Source organism: Sipha flava, unplaced genomic scaffold (assembly GCF_003268045.1).
Source record: "Sipha flava isolate LNK unplaced genomic scaffold, YSA_version1 164_pilon_pilon, whole genome shotgun sequence".
Classification (NCBI taxonomy): Eukaryota; Metazoa; Arthropoda; class Insecta; order Hemiptera; family Aphididae; genus Sipha; species Sipha flava.
The window spans coordinates 776-23,465 of NW_020271825.1; the positions used below are offsets into that span (position 1 = coordinate 776).

Consider the following 22,690-nt stretch of genomic DNA (forward strand, 5'->3'; position numbering starts at 1 on the left):
ATACCTAGCAAAAACCAAAAAACCACAAATGACAATGAACAAAAACAGACCTATTACAAAGAGTATATACAAATCCCTATTTCTAAGCCAAAACATTTGAACAGCTGATCATGACTTCTAACAACCAAACACGAGCTCAGGACCCCGGGTTCGCTAAGACCCGTAAACACGTAAGAACGTGTTTCCCTGGGGGATATCAAATACAGAACACAAACCACAAGAGAAGAAGGGCAAAAACAGACCTATAACAAACAGTAAAAACAATTTCCAAATACAAAGCCAATACAGTTGAACATCTGATCATCACTACCTACTCAGAACAAAATCAAAAAAAAAAAAGAAGACCAAAAACAGACGTGTTACAAATAGTATAAACGATTCCCTAATTTATAGCCAACAGTGTTGATCATCTGTACAACACTACCTACAAACAACCAAACTGAAAAAATTAAAGAACTACAAAGAATAAAGAATAGACAACAAATATATCCAACACCACAATAAAATACGAATGATCAAATAAACCAAAGAACAAAAACAGACCTATAAAAATCAAACAAACAGTAAAAGCAATAACCTAAACCGAATATAATGTTGATCAGATGTTCAAGACGTAATTTGAAACAATCAAACAAAAAATTGTATAGAACATCTACGCATAAGAAAAAGACAACAAATATATAAATTAGCACAAAAAATACAATAATTATTTATGAAAAAAAATCAATTATTTAAAATACACGAGGAAACATTTTTATACACTTACTAATTTTTTTTTGCGCGAGTAGGCAATATGAATATACCTGAAAATCTATATGATGACAATAACAACTCTATACATACATTTTCCTGATTTTGGCCAAAGCCGTGCTCGAACTACGATCTATATATTTAATGCGTGGCGTTACTTAGGGATGGACCCAAAGACAGGTGGTGATTACTCGACCTGGGCAGATGCACGCTGCTCCCTGCCGGTCTGCTGACTTCCGTACCTAAATATTTTATTTTATTTATTTATTTATTCAGAAAACATTTGTATGTTGGAGTATGTTATAACATGTATACATTTTCCACTGCACTTTAAATGGAATTATAGAAATACAAATACTATTTAAATTATGTAGGTACATTTAATTTATAAAAACTTCTGGGCGCTTCATCTTCCCTTAAAATTTTTTTATTTCCGCCACCGAACACATTGTATGGATATAATACATACATTTTTAAAAAACAGTAATTATAATGAAATTGCTTAAACAATATATATTAATCAACAACAATAAAAAAATAATCCACTTTATTAATATCCTAGATAAAATTTCAACGAATTTATATCTAGGTTACGTATATTTAAAAATTAAAGTCAGACATCGAGAAGTATTTTTAATTTTCTATTGTATTGAAATAATTTTTCTATTTCATAATATTAGATATTGAACAATTATTTAAAATAGAAAAATCCTCACCAAATAAGCAAATAGTAATAATGTACAATAATTCTTATTGCACATACATATTTGGAGAACTATATATGGAAGCTTTAAAGATAATCGTGAATTGCGCAGAACAGATCTAGCGGCTTTAAAAAATTGTATTGTTTACAAATAGATAGGTATATTATTAATACTAATTAATATAATATGCCACAGTGCCAGTCAAAACAATATAATATGCGTTATTTTGTATTTAAAATGAGTAAATATAATTCGTAATGATGAAAAATACATATTTCTATTCATAAAGAATGACTATCTAAAATTCAAAAAAATTTGCAGCCTTGTGCGGTCGCAAGGGACGCACGTGCCTTCCGCCGACCCTGAATAGTATAAATATAACGATGTATTAATACTTGAATTATATGAAATATCAAGAAAAAATACACACTAATGTAATTCAATTTTTAAATTTAGAGAATTAATAAATTAAATGAATATTGAATGGAAAAAAACGTATTTAAGTAAAAGAAAAATATTATATACACAAACGAGAATACTTAACTATTATAAGTTTTAAAAAAGATTAAATATAAAAAAATAAAATAGTAGCTATAAAAAAATGAATATAATTTATTTAAATTACAATTACAGTTGTTATTTAAAAGAAAAACGATGTACCTGTATTAGCGGGAGAAAGTAAGAACTTATTTCTCGTTAGTTCTTTTCACTCTGGATCGGCTCCTAGACTTCGGTTGTTTACTGTCATAAAATAAACAACAAGAATATTTAAATAATCAAGTATGCTTTAAGATTTAAAATAAAAATTAATTATCATTTTAGTTTTTTTTAATTTAATTTTATATATTAAGAAAAAAAATGTTGTAATAAATTTAATTGGTCAAAATGAAAATATTTAACAAACCCACATAGAATATGACAAATTTATGTATATATATGACATAGATTATCTGTCTCATCGTTGCTAACCGTCATGGTTTGTCGCCAAAACAAATTATTTAAATGTAAATGATTTTTATATAATAGTACAACAATTTATTTTAATTATAAATTCAATAACCGATAAAATACTAAGGTCTGTTAAATTTGTAACATTTTTTTACGATCTAGGACATTTCGGCGCCAGGTGTTATATGGACATTCTGTCGGATGAATTACCAGAAGAAATCTTACCTTTGTTAGACTGGTTTGAAGAAAATTATATTGATAGAGTTCATAGGAATCGACGTCGAAATGCACGTTTTCCTCCAATCTGTGGAATTTCCACGAACGAGTTTTAAATAAAAATTATAGAACTAATAATTATGCAGAAGCCGCTAATAGACGACTCAATGTTCAAATGGGGGTTACTTATCCAACACTATGGGCTTTTATATCTTGCTTAAGAAAAATACAGAGTGGTCGAGATACTTTTTATTGCCAATTAGAAACTGGTAAAAGCCCACCGAAAAAACAAATTTTTGGATGTTGATAAGCGAATCTTTAAAATAGTTAGCAATTATATTAATAGGGATATATTAACATTTTTAAGAGGTATTGCTCATAATTTAAGCATGACACAATTATATATTACATGTTTATTTTATTATTAGAGTGACATATTGATATTGTATTATTAATTTTATATTTATTATTTATTATGCACGATATTATCAAAACTATAAATTTTTTGACAATATCTACAAAAGTGAATTATAATATTAATTTTATAGAAGTAAATTTTTGTATTATGTAAATTAGTGTTATCCAGCGCCGAAACATACCTCGCGCCGAAACGGTCGCGCCAAAATGGCCGCGCCGAAATGTTCGTTTTCGATTTTTTTATACACGCTCATTTATAATTCTGTTTCAAAATAATTTTTACTGAAACTATTAGGCTATAGCGCTTGTTATAATATTACTATGTACAAATATAACAACGAATTGTAATTTGAAACACGGCTAAAAATATTTATAATTTACAATATCTTATAACAATTTATTATATTTATAAATATTTCTCAATCCCGATAAAAAAAGTATGCCAAAAATGGCTTTATCTCCTGGTCCCCGGCTGCTGGGGAAAATATATAATAAGTCCTAATTTTAAATATTATTTATATACTTACAAAATAATAATTAAAAATTATTAAAAGCATTATACTTTCAATTTTTAAAAAAAAATAAAAAGAGATATTGGAGATACTGGGGTTTAGAGACTACTCATCCAGGCGAAACCCGTGTAGATATACCGAATAAGCACATTCAGTTGACAATCCAACATTCCTAAACGAAAAGCATTAATTTACTGATTGGAACTATGGTGACATTTAATTTATCCTTTTTTCGATGATTATTTAAAGTTTAATCGTTAAAACACAATATTTAAAAATTGAAGGAAGTTCATATACAAGGCAAAATTTTATTTAATGTGTTAACAGTACAATAGTTATTTTTGACAATAAAAAAAATCTAAATTTAAATTTTATAAAATTGTATTAGGGTATTAAAATTAAAATTTGTTTATTGTTACTTTTGAAATATTAATTAGATATTGATGTGTAATATAATTTATTTATATACGTATATGTTTTTTTTTTAAATTTGTAATATATTTTGTGTAACATAATTATTATTCTGTATGTTTTTTTAACTTTATAATTTAAAAAAGGCCAGTATGTATCATAATATTAACAAACCAGTGCCTTCTCATATAAGAATGTCACATATGCCGAAAAATATTATTGGATTTCCTATTTCTACAGAAACTTGTCTGCTTAATAATACTATAATTTTAATTGTTAATAAAAAATAAAAAAAATTTTCTTGGCTCTAAAGAATACTCATGCAGATGTATCAAATAAATATTTATTATAATAAAAAACAACGAATACTAATGCAATTAAATTGATAAATTTAGAGACTAATAATTTAAATGAATATTGAATGAAAAATGTTATTTAACTTATGAAAACATTTCATTTAAATGCCCGAGAATACTTAATTATCTTTAGTTTTAAAAATATAATGGATTATATGAAAAAATATACTACAAACTAAAAAACAAAAATGTAATTAATTGTATTATGATTGCATTTTTTATTCAAAAGATAAACGACGTTCCTACCTCTATTTGTGTGAAGTAAATAGGTATATGTTAGTCTCTCGTAATTTCATTTCACTCTGGATCGGCTCATATATTTTGACTGTTCACTGTAATAAAGTAAACAATGACAAAATTTAAATATTCAATTATGATTTTAGTTTTTTTAAATTTTTTTTATACATTATACACAAAAATTCGTAAGAAAGTAATTTGTCAAAATGAAAATATTGAACAATTGCAAATATAATATGACAATTAAAATCGGACATAGATTATTTGCTCATTGTTTCTAACCGTCATGATTTACCGCCAAAAAATATTATTTAAATTTGAAATATTTTATATACACTCTTATTTAAGTTTCTGTTTCAAAACAATTTTTACTGAAACAATTAGGCTATAGCAATTGTTAGAATATAACTATGTACAAATAAATATAACAATGTATTGTAATTTGAAACATGGATATTACAAATTTCAATTATTATAAAACAATAAATAATATTTATAAATATTTCTCAATCCCGTTAAAAAAAGTATACCAAAAAAGACTTAGTTTTCTGGTTCCTGGGGATACTGCGGGAAATATAAAGTATGTCCTAATTTTAAACATTATTTATATACTTACAATATCATAAATATATATTATTAAAAACATTATACTCTCAATTTTTAATAAAAAATAATAAGAGGTATCTTGTGGTCTAGAGACTACTCATGCAGGTGAAACCCGTGTGGAGGTACTGAATAAGCAATTTCAATTGACAATCCAACACTTACAAACGAAAAGCATTAATTTACTGATTGAAACTATAGGTGAATTTAATTTATCCTTTTTTTCAATGATTATTTAACGTTTAATCATTAAAATACAAGATTTGAAAATTGAAGAAAGTTTTTATATACGACAAGATTTTATTCGTTGTGTTAACAAAACGATAATTAATTAAGACAATAAAAATAAATGATTTTTAAATTTTATAAAATTGTATTAGGGTATTGAAAATTTAATTTGTTTAATGTAATTTTTGAAATATTAATTAGATATTGATGTATAATATTTTTTGTATATATATGTATATGTTTTTTTTAAATGTGTGATATATTTTGCGTAATGTCATTATTATTATTTTTTAACTATATAATTCAAAAAAGGCTAGTATGTATCATAATATCCACAAACCAGTACCTTCTGGTTTACGATAGTCACATTTAAAGAAAATTATTATTCGAATTGCTATTTCTATAGAACATTTTTGCTTCCCCTTATTTGTTGTGTAGCTTAAATCTCTAACATTTTTCTGTAAAATCCTTAAATAATGCTAAAGCTGACACTGGTTCATTTACTGTGTATTAAACTATAATTTTAGTTATTAATAAAAATAAAAATTTTTATCCTGGATCTAAAGAATATTCATGCAGATGAATCAAATAAATATTTATTATAATAAAAAACAACGAATACTAATGCAATTAAATTGTTAAATTTAGAGACTAATAATTTAAAGGAATATTGAATGGAAATATTTTATTTAAATACCCGAGGCTACATAATTATTTTTATTTTTAAAAAGGTAATGGACTATACGAAAAAATATACTAGAAACTAAAAAACATAAATTAAAATAATTCTATTATGATTGCATTTTTTATTCAAAATATAAAAGGCGTACCTGTATTTTCGTGAAGTAAATAGGTATAGGCTAGTTTCTCGTAATTTCATTTCACTCTGGATCGGCTCATAGATTTAGGCTGTTTATTGTTATAAAATAAAAAACGAGAATATTTAAATAATCAAGTATGCTTTAAGATTTAAAAAAAAAAAATTATGATTTTAGTTTTATTTAATTTAATTTTATATATTATGAAAAGAAATTTTGTAATAAATTGAATTGGTCGAAATAAAAATATTTAACAAACCCACACAGAATATGACAAATTTATATATATATATATATGACATAGATTATCTGCCTCATCGTTGCTAACCGTCCTGGTTTGTCGCCAAAAACAAATTATTTAAATATAAATGATTTTTATATACGAGTACAACAATTTATTTTAATTATAAATACAATAACCGATAAAATACTAAGGTCTGATAAATTTGTAACATTTATTTATACACCTTCATTTAACCTAACCTAACCTACCAAAAATCAATTCACCCTATCGAATCCTGCGCTCATACATATATTTTTTAATGTATTTAAACTTTAAAGTATTGAAGGTATCTGATCGTATGTTCTGGTGGACATGTAATAAATTTCTTGTGTGGTAAAAAAGTGCAATTCACGCTAAAGTGGAAACAGGTATTTATGAAAAATAAAAGGTAGGTATTAATTATTACCTATTTACCTTACTTATTGCATACCTACCAACTTCATAGTGGTTTAAAAAAAAAAAAAAACACTTAATATCAATTTGAAGCGTATATAAATATAGGTTTAATTATTTAAATATTAAATATGTTATTAAAATTAAAGAAAAATAAAACAAAAAACTGTTTATTTAATTTTTTAAACAACTGTAATTTAAAATAAGATGTTTCAAAAATGTTTCATGGGGCTATTGGTAATTTTAGTAACTATTTTAAAATGTTTAAAAGATGTATTTTCTTGCTGTATAATCACTTTAAAACACTGAGAACCGAGAGGCGTTTAGCTTCATAATGTGTGCGAAATAGATATAGGGTTGCCATACGTCCCGGAAAACCGGGATTGTCACCGGTTTTGGACTTCGCATCCCGGTGTCCCGAAAAATGTTTTCGGGACGTCCATATGTCCCGGCTTAGACGATTAGAAGAAATGTAATATTGTTTAATTTTTAATTTCGACCATTTTATCTCAAAGTACGTTTTTAATCGTAATCGATTAACAATATATAATAAAACCATGATTTGTAATTTACACATTTAAATATATAATATGTTTTATTTCTCAAAATTTTTTTTTAATATTATACAGCCATATACATAACTTTTGTATGGGGGTATCATTTGGAAACAAATAATTATTTTTTTTTACGTTTCTAACGTGCTCACACTAAAAACATTATTTTATAACACTTAAAAAAAGACCTAAGGGGATCTGACCTCCACATCTCCCCCTTGTATACGCCACTCATCCTCTCAATATATTTAGAGTTATATAAAAAGTATATAATTCAATATTGTGTTTATGTTGTCCCGGTTTCACCTTATAAATTTATGGCAATCCTTTTTTTTTTTTTTAATCGATGGTGTCCCGGGAAACGTGTTAACATTACTGCCGGGGAAATTTATGGCAACCCTAAATAGATATAAATGTCAATGTACTTCTTTATACTTGATATGGTATAAAGACATTCATTGATAGGCAAATTGCTCTATCGCATCATAGTATTCTACCATTTACAGATAGACTATCATTTAATTTGTACATTCTTAAGATTTACTAACTAGAGTGTACATTTATCCAATCAACCCACCCTACACCCACTCAAACACCAGACACCCACCACCATAGTTAAATGAAGGAGCGAATTGCCCTATAAAATTACGTGTTCGACGCCATTGGTTGTAACTTACAACTTACAACTTGTAAGCATCTCGTTTCATAACAATATGGAGTAATTAATGAATATGTTTTCTGTGTTAAAAACCATGGTCGCCATCATGGAGGAAATCGAGAGCACCGGTATTCCATTTGGTCTTCCATGCGCGCCGCCGTGTTATCTCGCCATAATCATGGTAATCACGTGAAAACGGAGCATGTGACCACGTGAGATAGTCCAAAACTCCAATCCCAATGTCGAAGACGCGGGCCGTAGCGGTGGCGGTGCTAACAGTGTAAAGGCGGTTGTCGCGATATAGGACATGGCCGTGCAGTACATCAGTGTCGCATTATTATCGTTGTGATCTCGTTCGTATAAGTTTACGCGCAAATATATATACACACACAGACCATCTCACACGTATAAAACATATTTATATACACAAAATACACACACACACACACATATATATATACATTAAAACGCGCGCGAGCACATCAATCTATGCGATCGTGGTAAAGTTCCTATAAAAACAAACGTCACTCGGATTGATAGCGGACGCAATAAATAATTCAGTGATCCTTTTTATCCGTTCCATCTCATCCTTCGCTTATCTGTCGAATACCGAAAAACCTCGTGAAATTCCCTCTACAACGAGTTAGCCCGCGCGTACCGGCACTCCGTAACGAGGAACGACATCGCTGTCGTCGTCGCGAGTGCAAATAACAGTTCTAAGTACCTGTGGCTGCTGCTGCTGCTGCTTCTGAAACAGTATATCTAATATTTAATATTGTTTATACGTAAACAATTGTGTTTACAACTATTAGTACTGCTGCTGCTGCTATTGGTATACTATCATTACTTCTGTTAGGCTCCTTGGGTTAGGTAAGTCATCCTAGGACTTCAAAAATAATAGCTGTTAACTACTGAGTTTCAATATTGTCATTTTTATGGTTACTTGCATGTAGTTTTGTTTTGATTCTTAATACTGCACTAATTTTTGATTAAATTTTTGATTTAATTTTTGTTTATATATATATATATTTTTTTTATAGGTACATTTTCTTTCTTCGGTTATAGTTTCTTGCGTTGTAGTGGTTTTTGTTTTTTTGCAATCAATTTATATTATTTACATATATACTTATATATATGCATTAGTAAAAACTACAAGTAACAAGTGATACATATAGTTTTATTAAATTTACGGACATGTATTCTGATTTTATAGAGTAAGTTTTACTTGTATAAGTATTATTATTATTTATTATTATACTACATAGTCACTTGCTTAAGTTTATCTATAACTTTTATAATTTAGGTCACCGTCAAAGGACTGTTTCTCATTTAATGATCAATCATCATCGTCATATGATATGGCAGAGGTAAAGAGTTTTATGATATATTTATTAGTGTGAGTATAATTTTAATTTAACTATTTATTTTAGGTGAATGAGATTAATAATCAAACAAATTTGGATTATATTTTTGATTCCTATTATTCATCGTAAGTAATTTATAATTATAATTAAAAAGTTATGTTCTTTAGTGTTTATAATACTGATTATATAGATAGAATGGATTTGGATTTTTAATGAGAATTTGACCAATACATAATTATTAATGTATATTGACTGTATGTTAGATATTTTAGACTCTAGTAAAAAATCACTTCACCTTATCTTCATATATAATATTATTTAATTTAATATTAAGTTTCCTTAGTAAGTTAATAGGATAGTAATTAATCTTACCAAGATTAAATAAACAGTAGTTTATAGTTTTTATTTAAATTTTTTAAATTATGTTATATTTTTTAGTTTATCCATATATAAATTTATAGAGTTGTTTTAATTTACCAGTTTAGTTTTAGTGTAATACAATTAAATAAAATGTAATGTATTATAAACTCTAAATCATAGTTAAAATACATATACAAGCTTAATAAATGCTCGTGTAATAGTAAATAATATAGTACATGAGGCTTGTAAATTAAATATATATTGTTGTATAAGACATACGAGTCATCTAATACTCATAATATGTTGTTACATATTGTAATTTAATTTAAAATATGTTAAATGCATATTTAGTTTTAGTATAGTTTTTGCAATTTTTTATAAATTTAAAATTTTCAAGTATTTGGCTCTTTAATTTTTAAAAATATTGTAAATTTCAATGTTATAATGAAATTTTATTGCACATTTAAGTATTGTCTTCTATTTTACAAAATATATTGAGTCGAAAACATGTAATAATTTATATTTAATTGATTCAATTTTTTTTTTTTCTAAGAAAAAAATAGTTAATTATTCTAAACAAAAAAAATATTTCGCCATTATAATTAATAATGTATGTATGACAATGATGTTAAATATATTATACTGAATTTTGCTATTGGTTTTATGAATTAAGTAGAATTTTTTCATGCTTTTCGTGCAATCAGTAGTTTTATCTCCTTACGGTTTCCAATTACATGAATTTGGCAACGGCAATGCTGTTATCATAGAATTGGACAACTTCACAAATTTGACATAACATATACAACATTAAATCTGCGATTTAAGGCAATATAGTAACTAATTAAAAATATTACTATCATAATTTAAATCAAATTTATTATTTAAAATTATAGTAGTAATTAGTTTAAAATTAGATTATAAACCAAAATTATTATCAATTATAAACTTGTTAATAATGTAGTTAAAAACTTCAATATTACAATAAATATGAATACCAATGTTTGATTTAAAAATTCAATTCAAGATTACTATTTTTAAACAAAAACAAAAAAACAATGGTATTTTGTCTAAAATTTAAATTGAATATCAAATGCATTAAATTGTAGTCTGTTTTATAAGTAATTAGTTATAATGTTTTTGATTCTGGGGGAAAAAAAGGAGCTTTTGGTTTTACTATGTATATTTCGAAGAAGAAAAATTGTTTGTATCTGTATTAAATTTCAACCAAAGAATTATTCCAATTATTCCAATTATTAATGATTTTTTGATAGAAAATATTGACTTGTTGATTACATTAGGATATAATATTATAAAATTGTCCAATAGTTCTCATAATAAATGATAAAATTGATGAAATTAATTTTATTTTATTATCACAACTCAAAAAAATAATAACTGTAGAGACATGAAATATTAATTTAATATTTATATTACTATTTGTTATAAATGTTATATTTTTTAAAAGATTTCCACATTTTTTTATGCGTTTTATAGATACTTATATATTTCATATTCTTTTTTTAAACTTTTTTGTAAATTGTTAATAAAATTATTGTGGTTTAAAAAATTTTCTTCTCAATTACAAATCAATACAGTAGTGTCATCCACTTAACTATGGGGTCTTACCCATTTTATAAATTATCAATATTTATGAAACTGAAATTTAAAAAAATCAAATACATACTTTCATCTAACCTTCCCTTTATTAATATATAAAATGTGTACCATAATGAAAAAAAATTATTTAGTTAAACCATTATTTCACTGGTTATTTAAATGTTTCTAGAGGTATAAGAGTTTTCTGTAGGTTTTTAGAGCTTAAACATCCTAACATTAGTGATATTAATATTATTTCATATTTATATATATATTTGTAAAATATTTATACAATATATACAATTATTACAGAAACCCCATTAAAGATAGACATTTTGAAATTTATTTTTTTTAATTTTTTGTATTTTATTATTAGATGCATTGATTTGTGCAGAAGTTCCATATGTAACCTCATTTAGGAAATTTTTTTTAATTAGTATCTAGATAGTTTAGTGTTCTGGCTATAAGAAGTTTCTCTAATAAGTGATTAACTTATTGATATATAAATATTATTATCTAATTCTAATTTAACTCAGATTTCTGTTTACAATTTATATTTTATTTTCCTAAAACTTGTAAATATCTTTTAAACAGATTTACTTTAATAGAAAATGACACAAATAAATGTTTAACAGTTGAACATTAAATAACTCTTATAGTTAATTAGCTATTTTAAGTTTGTATAATTGATTAACAAATGTTATCCTGTATAATTCAGTTGCGTTTCACCAATATTTAAAATACTCATAATTAATTAATGGTTTGATAATTGATTTTTAAAAATTAAAATGTTCAGCTAAAAGATCTTTTTTAAAATATGATGTTTAAAATGTATGTTACCATTTTAAACAAAAAAAAAAAAAACAAAAAAAAGGAATTTAAAACTAATTTTTAGTAAAACTAGAATTTTAAGAAACACTTGATTTAAACTACAAAATTGGGTTAGTATGCTTAAAAAATCACAGTATTTTATTAAATAAATAAAAAAGCTTTTCGTGCATGAACTTTCATAACTCTTAAGTATTAATAATTGTATACAATTTTATATTATATTTAATTTAATTATATTTTAATGTGAAAAATACAAAAATACAATTGTTGACATAACATAATTGTTTTTTTATGTTTTAGTGTATCACAATATAATTCAAATTTTGGACTTCCAGAAGACTGTAAAAATATGAGTTTTTCAGAACTATTTGATCAAGAATTATTTAGTACTAATGGTAATGTTGCTTAAAATTATTTTTTTATTTTATTAATACTATGACTTATGAGTATGTAATTTCAGAAAATAAAGACTGTAAAATTACCATTAAAATAGAAGAAGAAGAACCATCATCTATTCAATGTTATTCTGTTGATGATTCTCAAGATATTATTGGCCATCAAATTTCAACGCAAATTGAAGAAAATATTTCTCCTTTGACTTCATTACCTAAAAGTTTTGCTCCTAAACGAGGTATTAATAGAACGTCTATTAAAACCACTGACAGCTGTGATGTTAAACAGCTTATGTGTAATCCTTTTTTTGAAACAGATGATCTAGATATTGATAAAATATCAGTAAAAGTTGAAAACCCTAGTATAAAACTTGAACCTGAATATACTGATGATACTATTGTTGGAATGGAAGTAAAATTATGTTGTTCTACAGATGATTCACAAAATTTAATTAACAAACCTAATTTGGTAAACATTGAAGATGGTCATACATCTTTAATGACTAAAACTTCTACTGAATCTACAGAAAATTGTAATATTAAACATGAAATTAACAATTCTTTTTATACTCACAACAATCTTAATAATGATAAAAATTCAGTGGTAGTTAATTCATCTACTTTAAAACTTACAACCAAACATTTCAATGATGATGTTGAACAAAACATTGTTAAAATGAAAAATCAACAGCATTATGTTGAAAATACAATTGATAGTAATAGTATTTTAATAATGAATGATAAAGTTCGATCAGAATTATCAAAAAATACTATTTCAAAGCCTCAAGATATTGTTAGAACTTCTGTAAAATCTACAGCAAAATCCAATGTTAAAAATTTTATGTTTAACTCATGTCATTCTTTACAAGATAATAAAATGTCAATAAAAAACAATCAATCTATTACAAAATGTAAACTGAAAAATGTCAACAATAATATCAAACATAACATTAAAACAGAAATCCATTCAAATAATTTTGCTGGCGATTTACAACATATGAATAACAGTAACATAAATGTTATAAATGAAGATGATATTGCATCTCCATCATCAAGAATTTTAATTCAAAAGTGTCCAGGCATTTATAAAACCACTTTAAAACCCATTAAAAATTGTGATGTAAAGCATCTCATGTACAACACACTTTGTCAATCAAAAAAACTAAAGCTTGATCAGAAAACAATTGAAATTAATACATCTTTTATAAAATGTGAATCTGAAGACATCAATTATACTATTGATCAGAATGTAAATGAAAAAGAAATTCAACCACATTATTCTCAAAAAAATACAACTCATAATCATAGTATTTTAAAAATCGAAGAGAAAGTTCCATCTCTTTTATCTAAAAATGTTATTCCTCAGCGCCAAGTTAATTCTAGAAAGTCATTAAAATCTCAATGTTCTAATGTTAAAAATCTCATGTTTAACCCTCTTTGTACATCACAAAATCAAGGAAATAATAAAATGCCTATAAAAATCAACCTATCTACTGCAAAGTGTGAACCAAAATATGTCAACAGTAATATTGAACAAAAAATTGAACCAGAACTCCAATCATATTATTCTACTGATGATTTACAATACATAAATAACAGTGAGATAAATATTAAAGTTGAAAATAATATTGTGTCTTCAGTATCAAAAAGTTCTCCTAAGTATAGAGACATTAACAAAAGTTCTTTAAAAACTACTGAAAACACTGAAATTAAACACCTTAAGTTCAACAATCTTTGCCAAACAAAAAATCTAGGACTTGACCCGAAATCCGCAAAATTCAATAGTCTTTTTGTAAAATCTGAATCTGAAGACATTTATAATACTAATGGACAAAAAATTGATGAAATCAATGTAAAATCATATTGTTCATCGAATGGCTTACAAAGTGCAACGGACCATCATAATTTTGTTAAAGTTGAAAGTTCTGTTCTAAAATATCAAGGTATTAATACAACTCCTGTCAAAATGATTAAAAACTGTGAAGTTATAAGACCGAAACCCAAAAATATCAATGATATTATTCAAAAAAAAATTGTTAAAATGGAAGTACAAACAAATGATAAAAACTTGAATAATGAAAATAAAATAGAATATGATGTTCCAAATGAAATTTGTAGTCTATATTCTAGCGACACAATTATTGAAAGTGTTAATTCACAAAATTGTATTCTTAAAAATGAATTAAACTTGGAAACTGAGAAAAAGAAAATTTCTATGGAAGAATATAGAGCTAAAAGAGGCAAAATAAGCTTGTTAAAAAATACTTCAGGTATTATTTTTATAATAATAATTTATTAACAATTCTATAATAGATAATATATTTATTTTTTTATTTTTTAGAAAATATTACAGAGTCTACAACAGAACTAGTTGAAACAGATAATGGTAAATTAAAAGCTATTAAAGAAGAATTTGATCGGAACACGAATGAACATTTCATTGGCCAGAAAAGAAAAATTGAAGATGAAGATCAAAGTCCTGTATCGAAAGAAATAATCAATGAAGAGGATAAAGAATTACAAACAAAGCGAATGAAAATTGAATATATTAAAAAACTCTTACCATCATCGTTTGGTAACTTATTACATATATTGTATTGAACTATAATTAAATTATTTTTTTATTATTTATTATTTATTTTTTTTAGCATCAGAAATAGCAAAAACCTCAAGTTTGATGAAGGGTACATTAGTTGAAGATAATGGTGATTAAATTTTTTAAACAGTGCCTTTAAAATATTTGATTTATTTGTTTTTATTTCTAGAAAATGAAAATAACTCTGATAATTTAATTATGTCCTATGATAAAACACAAAGAAAATATACAGAAATGTATAATGATTTAGAATATTCAAAAAAAGAGGAAAAATCTCAAAGAAAAGGTTACCTAAACAAAACTCATCCATTTTATCGTAGTTCAAGGTTAGAATAATAAAATTATTTAAACTATAATTGTTGATACTTAATGTCATAATTCTTTAGGTCTGACTATAGTAATAAAAGTGGTCGATCTTCATCTTCATTATCAAATTCTGATGATTATTACAATCGTAACAGAAGTGATTCTCCACAACAAAATGGACAATATGGTCAGAATGTTCGAAACCCTGCTCAAAGGTAATGCAGAAATGAAGCTTGTAACTTTTCTACAAATTGTGTTACTTACATATTATTATTGTAAAACACAAATTATGCAGGTCTAAAGAACAGAAAAGGGTAGTCTATGTTGGACAGATACCAATTAAATTTGGAAAACGTTACTTATACAGTCGGTTCGAGGAATTTGGCTCAATAATATCTCTAACGCTTCATAAAAAACCTGAGTATAAACGCAACATTATTTGAAATAATATTTACTATGCTATTGATTTTGATGATTTTATAGTTTTCGTGTTTATTATGCATTTGTAACATATTCCGATAAAGCAGAAGCTGAACGTGCTATCAATCATGGAAATGATGATAGAAGTCAGGTCCAGTTAGATATTAGGTTTGGAGAACGAAAACAAACTCAAACTCCTTACTATGATTTAGGTGGACATTTTAACTATTATTTAAATAAAAATTAATATTTAAATACAATTATTAATTGTTATTTAGATGATGAATGGTTAACCGATTGGTATGGATACAACTCACCTGTACCGGTTGTGAGAGCTAGAAATAGTCCTGAAAAAGTTTCTTTTCAAGAAGAATTGGAAGAATTTTATAAGCTTGCTCAAATTAAGAAGTTAAATCAAAAGTCATCTCAAATCTCTTGACATAAATTTTTTATTTTATTTCACCTTGTAGTGTTGGAATATAATTGTAATTCATATTGTTATAATTTTTTTCTTAAATTTGTTTTTTTTTTAAAAAAAAATATGATGATTTAAAAAAAAAGATTTTTTGTTACACATACAATTATTAATGCATATGATAAAAAAAAAATAGTTAACATTTTTAAACATTTTCTGCTGTTTTCTTTTCTTGAACAATTTTAGCTACTTTCCTGGTTTCAATTACATTGGTTTTAGTACATTGCATTTCAGTCCAACTTATTGGAATCATTGGAAAGCCTGAAAATTACACAAAACTAAGTAAGCAATTAAATTGCATAATGATTAACCAATTTTTACTCACCATATTCACTGCAGGCAATGACTACACCAAGTTCATTTTCAGCTGTAGTAAGTTTAAATGTATGTGCTTCAGTCATTGGCAGCTGAAAATAAAGTACATATTCAAATATCTATTTCATAGACTGGGTGATGCTAATTACTAACAATTCTAGCCAAAATTATGTCACCCGGCCTAAAACATTGTAGCATATCAATTTTGTCGATTTCTTTAGTCCGTACATCTTGTTTTCGTAAGCTACTCCTGTAGGTTTCATTCAATTCATGTCCACAGACACTAGTTATCAAACATTTGCACATATCTTGGTTAATTGTTGTGACCTAATAACAATAGGTAAATAACAACGTTTAAAATCAAATTTTATTAGTAAAATATAATATTACCATTGCTGTAACAATATCTCCTGGTGCTGGAACGATAGTTTTATCTTTACTTAGGACCTCTATCACTGATATCTAAAAGCATAATAAATTTGTTTAATCACTAATTAAATAAATTTAATAAAAATATGTTTACTTTGTTAGAGTCATCTACATTTACAATTCCAGCTACACTAGAATAAATGTAATCTTGTCTTTTGTACGTTCCTTTTCCTTGAGTATGTGTTGCATCAACTTGACAAAGTCTTTGTCCTATATACAACCAAATAGTTATAAAAATATACTACTTCACTTTAATTTTAATTATTGTTAAAAAATCATAAAATAAATTAATTTATACATTGATAAATAAATATTGCAAATGGAATATAAAGATATATAATATATATAGTTCTGATACCAACATTTGTACCATGATGTATGATGTATAAAAAAATATTGTAAATACCCAAAATCATACTACACGTGTGTTATACATTATAGTTAGTTAAAATTTTATCACATTTAAATTATATAATGATTTTAGAATATATAAAACTAGAAAATAGTAAATGAAATACAATATTTGAAAAATAATTGATATTTTTACAATATTTATACTTAAGGTTATTAATAATCAATAATATAATGTCCATTTTTGAATTAATAAATTTCAAGCAAAATTAAGTTTAATTCTGAAAGTTAAAGTGAAAAGGAGTAGTTACAGTGGTATAAAAACCTAGTGTGCAGAGGGTGCATTGCACCCAGGCCCTTGGTCTCTAACTATATAATATGGGGCCTGAAATTATCAAAAATATTTGATGATTAGGGGCCTCAAAGTTTTGATTCGCACACAGGTTTCAAGTGGTCTAGTTATGGCACTAAGTAGTTAAGTATAAACACATTTTTTAGAACTGAAAAAATGAATTTTCATATAATAATTTTGATAAGAAAATCATCGTAGTATATAATACAAATTACATTGACTTTCATAATAATATACGTAAGACAAATGTTTAAAAAACACCAAATAAAAGTCAAGTTTATACTACTTAAATTCTATACCACCTGATGTATTTGGTAATCATAAAAAAAATATTTCCTGTATTTTAAACATATACACTACAGTGTATTCAAATTAATGTGTAGCACAAAAGTGAGATAATACGTTATAGAAAAACACACGGGTATTAAACTTAATTTTAAATAGGTAAAAACACTAAGAACTAATATATAATAAATTAAGTTTTCTTTAAAAGATTATTTTTAAGTTTAGTTAGTATTATTAACAATATATAATATTGTAATATGTTTCTGAACTAAAATTCATTCTATCAAATATTAATGTTTAGAATAGTTTATTATAACACACGGTTATTTTTATTTCTCTAAAATTGATGTATTGAATGAATTTATTAAGTATCATACAATTCATGATTAATGAAAATTATGATTTAGATAATAATAGTAAATGAACAGTAAAACTTACCGGGCACACAAATTATTTTGTTTTCCATCGTATAACAAATCAGTCCAAGTATATAGTGAATTAAAAAAAAATATGTTTAATTTAATAGATTATTTTCTGTATTGAACGATCCATCATGCTGTAGTTTCAAATGTGTGTGTTATCAGAACAAGTATATAGTGATATGTTATCAATATTATTTCTATTCGGCATTTTGGCGGTCTTTGTAATTGTTTTGCTAAGAATATTCTAATTTTTTCTGCTTTAAATTACCATTAATATTTTATTACATCGTGAGCAGTCGTATTCATTCCTTGTGCAAAACTCAGCTAGAGAATTGTATGATTATGAATGTTTTTAAAAAAAAAAACGTTAAAAAATTTATTCTGAGTATGTACTCGTAATTTATAACTATGGTCCGTCCAGCGAGACAACGTGCTGGTTCTGCGTATGAAGAGTGACGATCACATATATCTTGTTTCTCCCTTTTAGCTACCCAATCATTCAAAAGATAGCCGATCGGTTATACCAGTGGTGGCCAAACTTTTTTTCCTCGGGCCATAAAAAACAAATTTTTTTTTATCGCGGGCCATAAAAAAAATGCATTTTAAATTTTTTTTTACGTAAATGCAAAATATTACAGTTATACAAATAAGTGCTGTAATATAGAAGACTTTCGCGGGCCAGATATCAAATGATGGCGGGCCGGAGTTGGCCCGCGGGCCGTAGTTTGGCCACCACTGGGTTATACGACAGGCGTGTCCAGACCTCCATGGCTGGGGAGACCAGTTATAAAATTTAAATTTTTTACTTACTATGGCGATCTATATCTATATTTGTGGCTTATTTTTGTTGTATGAAAATTATATAGCACCTGGAATTTTTTCACCCCGTAAAATTAAAGATTTTCTTGATCTTAAAATTGGTTTCCTATGCTATTATTACTATGAACTAATAAATAAGGCCTATTAACTAATGTCCTACTTATTTATTTTTTATAAATATTTTATCAACTATACATCAACCTTCTATACACATCTTATTACAGTTCACAGTTTAAAATAAACAGTTATTTATCAGTTTGGTTAAACAAGTAATTTATTAAAATATTACAAATAATAAAATTGAATAAATTTAAAATTTAAATTCACCTTCTACCTAAAATTACCTACTGTTACTGTTTTAGCCACTATATATTCGTGGTTTCACCATTATAAGCCAAGAGGCCAAGAACGTAACTGGGGAGGCCGTTACCCACCCTGCCTCCACCGTGTAGTGAGCCGGTCTGATCAGAACTGACTCAATACGTTTTATGACGAAGTCACCTCTTGTTGCAGTTAATTACACGTCCGTTGAAGTAAAATAAAAAAAACACTGTTTAAGTTATAAATGTGAAATTATTATATTACTGAGACACAACATAAAGTTAGCCCGATAAGTTAACAGTTGTAAGTTTAAACGTATCGGTCTATTCTTAAGTATGGTTTCATTGTATCTAATTAAACATTGACACTACATCCCTATTTATACGCAGATAGTTGGGCGTAGTGCGTAAAAGCAGTTTCCCAGATAGCATTTATGTAATAATAATGTTTTACAAACATCAAATTTTGATTATAAAAATAATAATACGAAGAAAACGTTTTTTTGAAGTCATATAATTATTAAATAATATAATAATAAAAGTATAATAATCATATAAGATTTTTTTTCGTAATAAAAAATTAATATTTCTAAAAAAATATTAAATTTTATATATCAAAATAATATTTTCAATATTATATTCATAAGAGAATTAATTCCAAATATCATAATATTATTTTTGATATAATAATTATAAACGATTAAACTCAGAACAATCTGTTAAAGTTCTTATTAAATTAATAATGTAAGAATCAAGTCGAAATAACAAAATAATATTTTAACATAATTATGTAAAATTCATCTACGTTATTTAATATTGGTAATGGTCTGTAATTGCCAAAAAATAATAGTACAAATAATAATAATTAAATTATAATTGTAAGTATATTTAAATTTTTATTCTGAACGGAGTGAAGAGTGTAGGTATTTTACAATGTCTACGCCACGTTTTGGAGCAGTAAACATGATCCGATTGCCTTGTATAGCATATTTCTGAAAGGAAAGTGGATATAGTTGGTACTTTTGCTGGAACAAAATACTTGAAAATTTAATAGAAGATTGCACATAGGTTGTTCTTACTGTCATTCAATAATTATTAAAATACATAGGCACAATTATTTTTTATAAGCGTTTAAAGCAAATATTGACATAAAATTACAATTTAAATAATAGAGAATATATAATAATATGCTAGACAAACAAATCATATCCGTTCAGAATCGTTTTTCGTATGCAATGATACCTATAATTGGATTCAACTTTAACACATCACTTAATGACCTAACCTATGAACGAGGTCCACTCCACCCTCTACTGTACAGCAGAGCAAGTCCTCGTCCAGTTCTTTTTTACAATGTAAGTTTTAACCTAACTACTTAAATGGTATTAATAGTATTTTAATAATATAGTTAATCTACCATCAAGACTAAAATAAATGAACATGTCATTATATATAATAGCTGCGGGATACGCAGTCGAAAAAAAGATTATTGTACCTAATAATATTTCTATTTTCTTCTGTCGAATTTCGTATGACGTAATAGTTAAAATTGAATACCCCAGTCCACAATACATTATATATTATTTTAGTCAGTGTTGCGTCGTTGCGAGTCCATTTATAATTTACTATCTATGATTTATCTGATTTTTCCCAGTTCCACGGATACGTCGCGTCCGCCGCGCCTCGACGACAACGAGTGACCCTCTCACTTCTCCCTACCCTATCGTGAATCGTCCGATATTGATACATATTGTATTATTGTCTTGAATTTGAATCGTGATTCTTGATATTTTATGAACAATAATTGGAATTCGGCATCGACATCTCTGCACTTGTTATCCTGCTGTTTTGCGATCTACGTACGTGATAAACTGGTAAGTAGATTTTTCGGTATCTATCTTGTATTCTAGTTTTAAGTATTGGACCCATTTTACATTCTCACTACAATTTTCTATGTTCCAAATTAATGAACTGGTAGGTATACTTAAATAAATAATTTCACTTTTATATTTTTCCTTGTACAGTCAGATGTGAAATGAGCATATAAGTACCTACTAATAAAATATTTATAAATATAATAATAAAAATAAATAATTAACTAAAATAATTAATAAAAAATAAGTATTTCTTATATACTACCTACCTGGTAGCTACTTATAGTTCAACTACACACTGTATAGGTACTATTATTTAAATGTAACTTATTCTGTGCTAGTAATTCTAGTACCTATAATAATATCCGAAACATTCAAACTGATAGTTTAATTTGTAATCAATATGGTAATATATAATAATTAAATACCTACCTAGTACATCTAAATATTTAATATACCTGCCTAGATACTTACATAAGTTGATTATATATTTAATACTATAGTTGTAGAAATATTTTTGCTATTTAGTTTTTTATTTTCTTGGTTAATTATAAATCATAACATGTATTGCACATAAAATTGAATAAAACCTGTTCACAGTAATAGTATTAAATTTATTAATTCATAATATATACTAACAGTAAGCTTTTAAGAATTAAAAACCCCTAAGAGTTATATCTCTTTGTTATTAGAGTTAAGAACTTAATTTATATGAGTGTAAGCCACAACCAATAATCTGATACTTAAAAAAAATAATTTAGCAGTTACTTTAGCATTATTTATTTATTATTAATTAGGTATTCCAAATTTTGAAACTTATTAAGTATGATTTTTACCCATACTTACACAATATTAAAGACTAGCCAATAGACTTGAATCTAAATAAAATTGGATGCTTATAGTCTTATAGGTAGACATCATACTTATTAACACTAAATGTTAGGTAGATAGCATATGGGTATATAGGTACTTAACAAGAATTTTACCTAGGTACTTACATATTTGTATCTTAATATACTGTATAACCTGATCTTGTAGGTACCTACTATTGTAAAAGTAGCGATAATGTCTTATCAAAAGAAGTCAAACCTAAGT

The 22,690-nt window shown here is 25.9% G+C and overlaps 2 protein-coding genes, 1 long non-coding RNA gene and 1 pseudogene across 5 annotated transcripts; 2 read left to right on the plus strand and 2 right to left on the minus strand.

The window, feature by feature from the left end:
• Window positions 1-745: 745 nt before the first annotated feature.
• LOC112679597 lies at window positions 746-2,442 on the minus strand. Its single transcript, XR_003148230.1, has 3 exons — window positions 2,363-2,442; window positions 2,115-2,195; window positions 746-992 (listed from the first exon to the last, which is right to left on the minus strand). It is a non-coding gene; the product is annotated as an uncharacterized LOC112679597 (long non-coding RNA).
• Window positions 2,443-2,587: 145 nt separating this feature from the next.
• LOC112679606 lies at window positions 2,588-4,952 on the plus strand (annotated as a pseudogene).
• A 3,332-nt stretch (window positions 4,953-8,284) lies between these two features.
• On the plus strand, window positions 8,285-16,442 carry LOC112679540 (uncharacterized protein MAL13P1.304-like). 3 transcript variants are annotated; one of them, XM_025549390.1, is made up of 14 exons: window positions 8,285-8,958; window positions 9,129-9,302; window positions 9,392-9,455; window positions 9,519-9,577; window positions 12,540-12,634; window positions 12,700-12,870; window positions 12,949-14,901; window positions 14,973-15,206; window positions 15,280-15,336; window positions 15,397-15,553; window positions 15,614-15,748; window positions 15,829-15,954; window positions 16,017-16,165; window positions 16,232-16,442. In XM_025549390.1, exons 2-14 carry the CDS (start codon window positions 9,283-9,285, stop codon window positions 16,390-16,392), a joined length of 3,381 nt encoding a protein of 1,126 aa, XP_025405175.1. In that variant the 5' UTR covers window positions 8,285-8,958; window positions 9,129-9,282; the 3' UTR covers window positions 16,393-16,442. The 3 variants fall into 3 exon arrangements, with proteins under 3 accessions (XP_025405175.1, XP_025405173.1, XP_025405174.1); XM_025549388.1 differs by having other exon boundaries at window positions 12,700-14,901; XM_025549389.1 differs by lacking the exon at window positions 9,129-9,302 and having other exon boundaries at window positions 12,700-14,901.
• A 78-nt stretch (window positions 16,443-16,520) lies between these two features.
• On the minus strand, window positions 16,521-18,939 carry LOC112679541 (exosome complex component CSL4). Its single transcript, XM_025549391.1, has 6 exons — window positions 18,599-18,939; window positions 17,267-17,382; window positions 17,134-17,205; window positions 16,897-17,070; window positions 16,754-16,835; window positions 16,521-16,689 (listed from the first exon to the last, which is right to left on the minus strand). Exons 1-6 carry the CDS (start codon window positions 18,624-18,626, stop codon window positions 16,574-16,576), a joined length of 588 nt encoding a protein of 195 aa, XP_025405176.1. The 5' UTR covers window positions 18,627-18,939; the 3' UTR covers window positions 16,521-16,573.
• Window positions 18,940-22,690: the final 3,751 nt, after the last annotated feature.

Excerpts from the sequence above, each read along its gene's own strand:
- LOC112679540 (XM_025549388.1), top strand. The coding sequence starts at position 9,283 with ATGTATTCTGATTTTATAGA. Across the intron at positions 9,578-12,539 it reads TTTGATTCCTATTATTCATC|TGTATCACAATATAATTCAA; the intron begins GTAAGTAATTTA and ends TTTATGTTTTAG. Across the intron at positions 16,166-16,231 it reads AACTCCTTACTATGATTTAG|ATGATGAATGGTTAACCGAT; the intron begins GTGGACATTTTA and ends ATTGTTATTTAG.
- LOC112679541 (XM_025549391.1), bottom strand. The coding sequence starts at position 18,626 with ATGGAAAACAAAATAATTTGTGTGCCCG. Across the intron at positions 17,071-17,133 it reads GAGATATTGTTACAGCAATG|GTCACAACAATTAACCAAGA; the intron begins GTAATATTATAT and ends TATTGTTATTAG. Across the intron at positions 16,690-16,753 it reads CATTGCCTGCAGTGAATATG|GCTTTCCAATGATTCCAATA; the intron begins GTGAGTAAAAAT and ends TGTAATTTTCAG.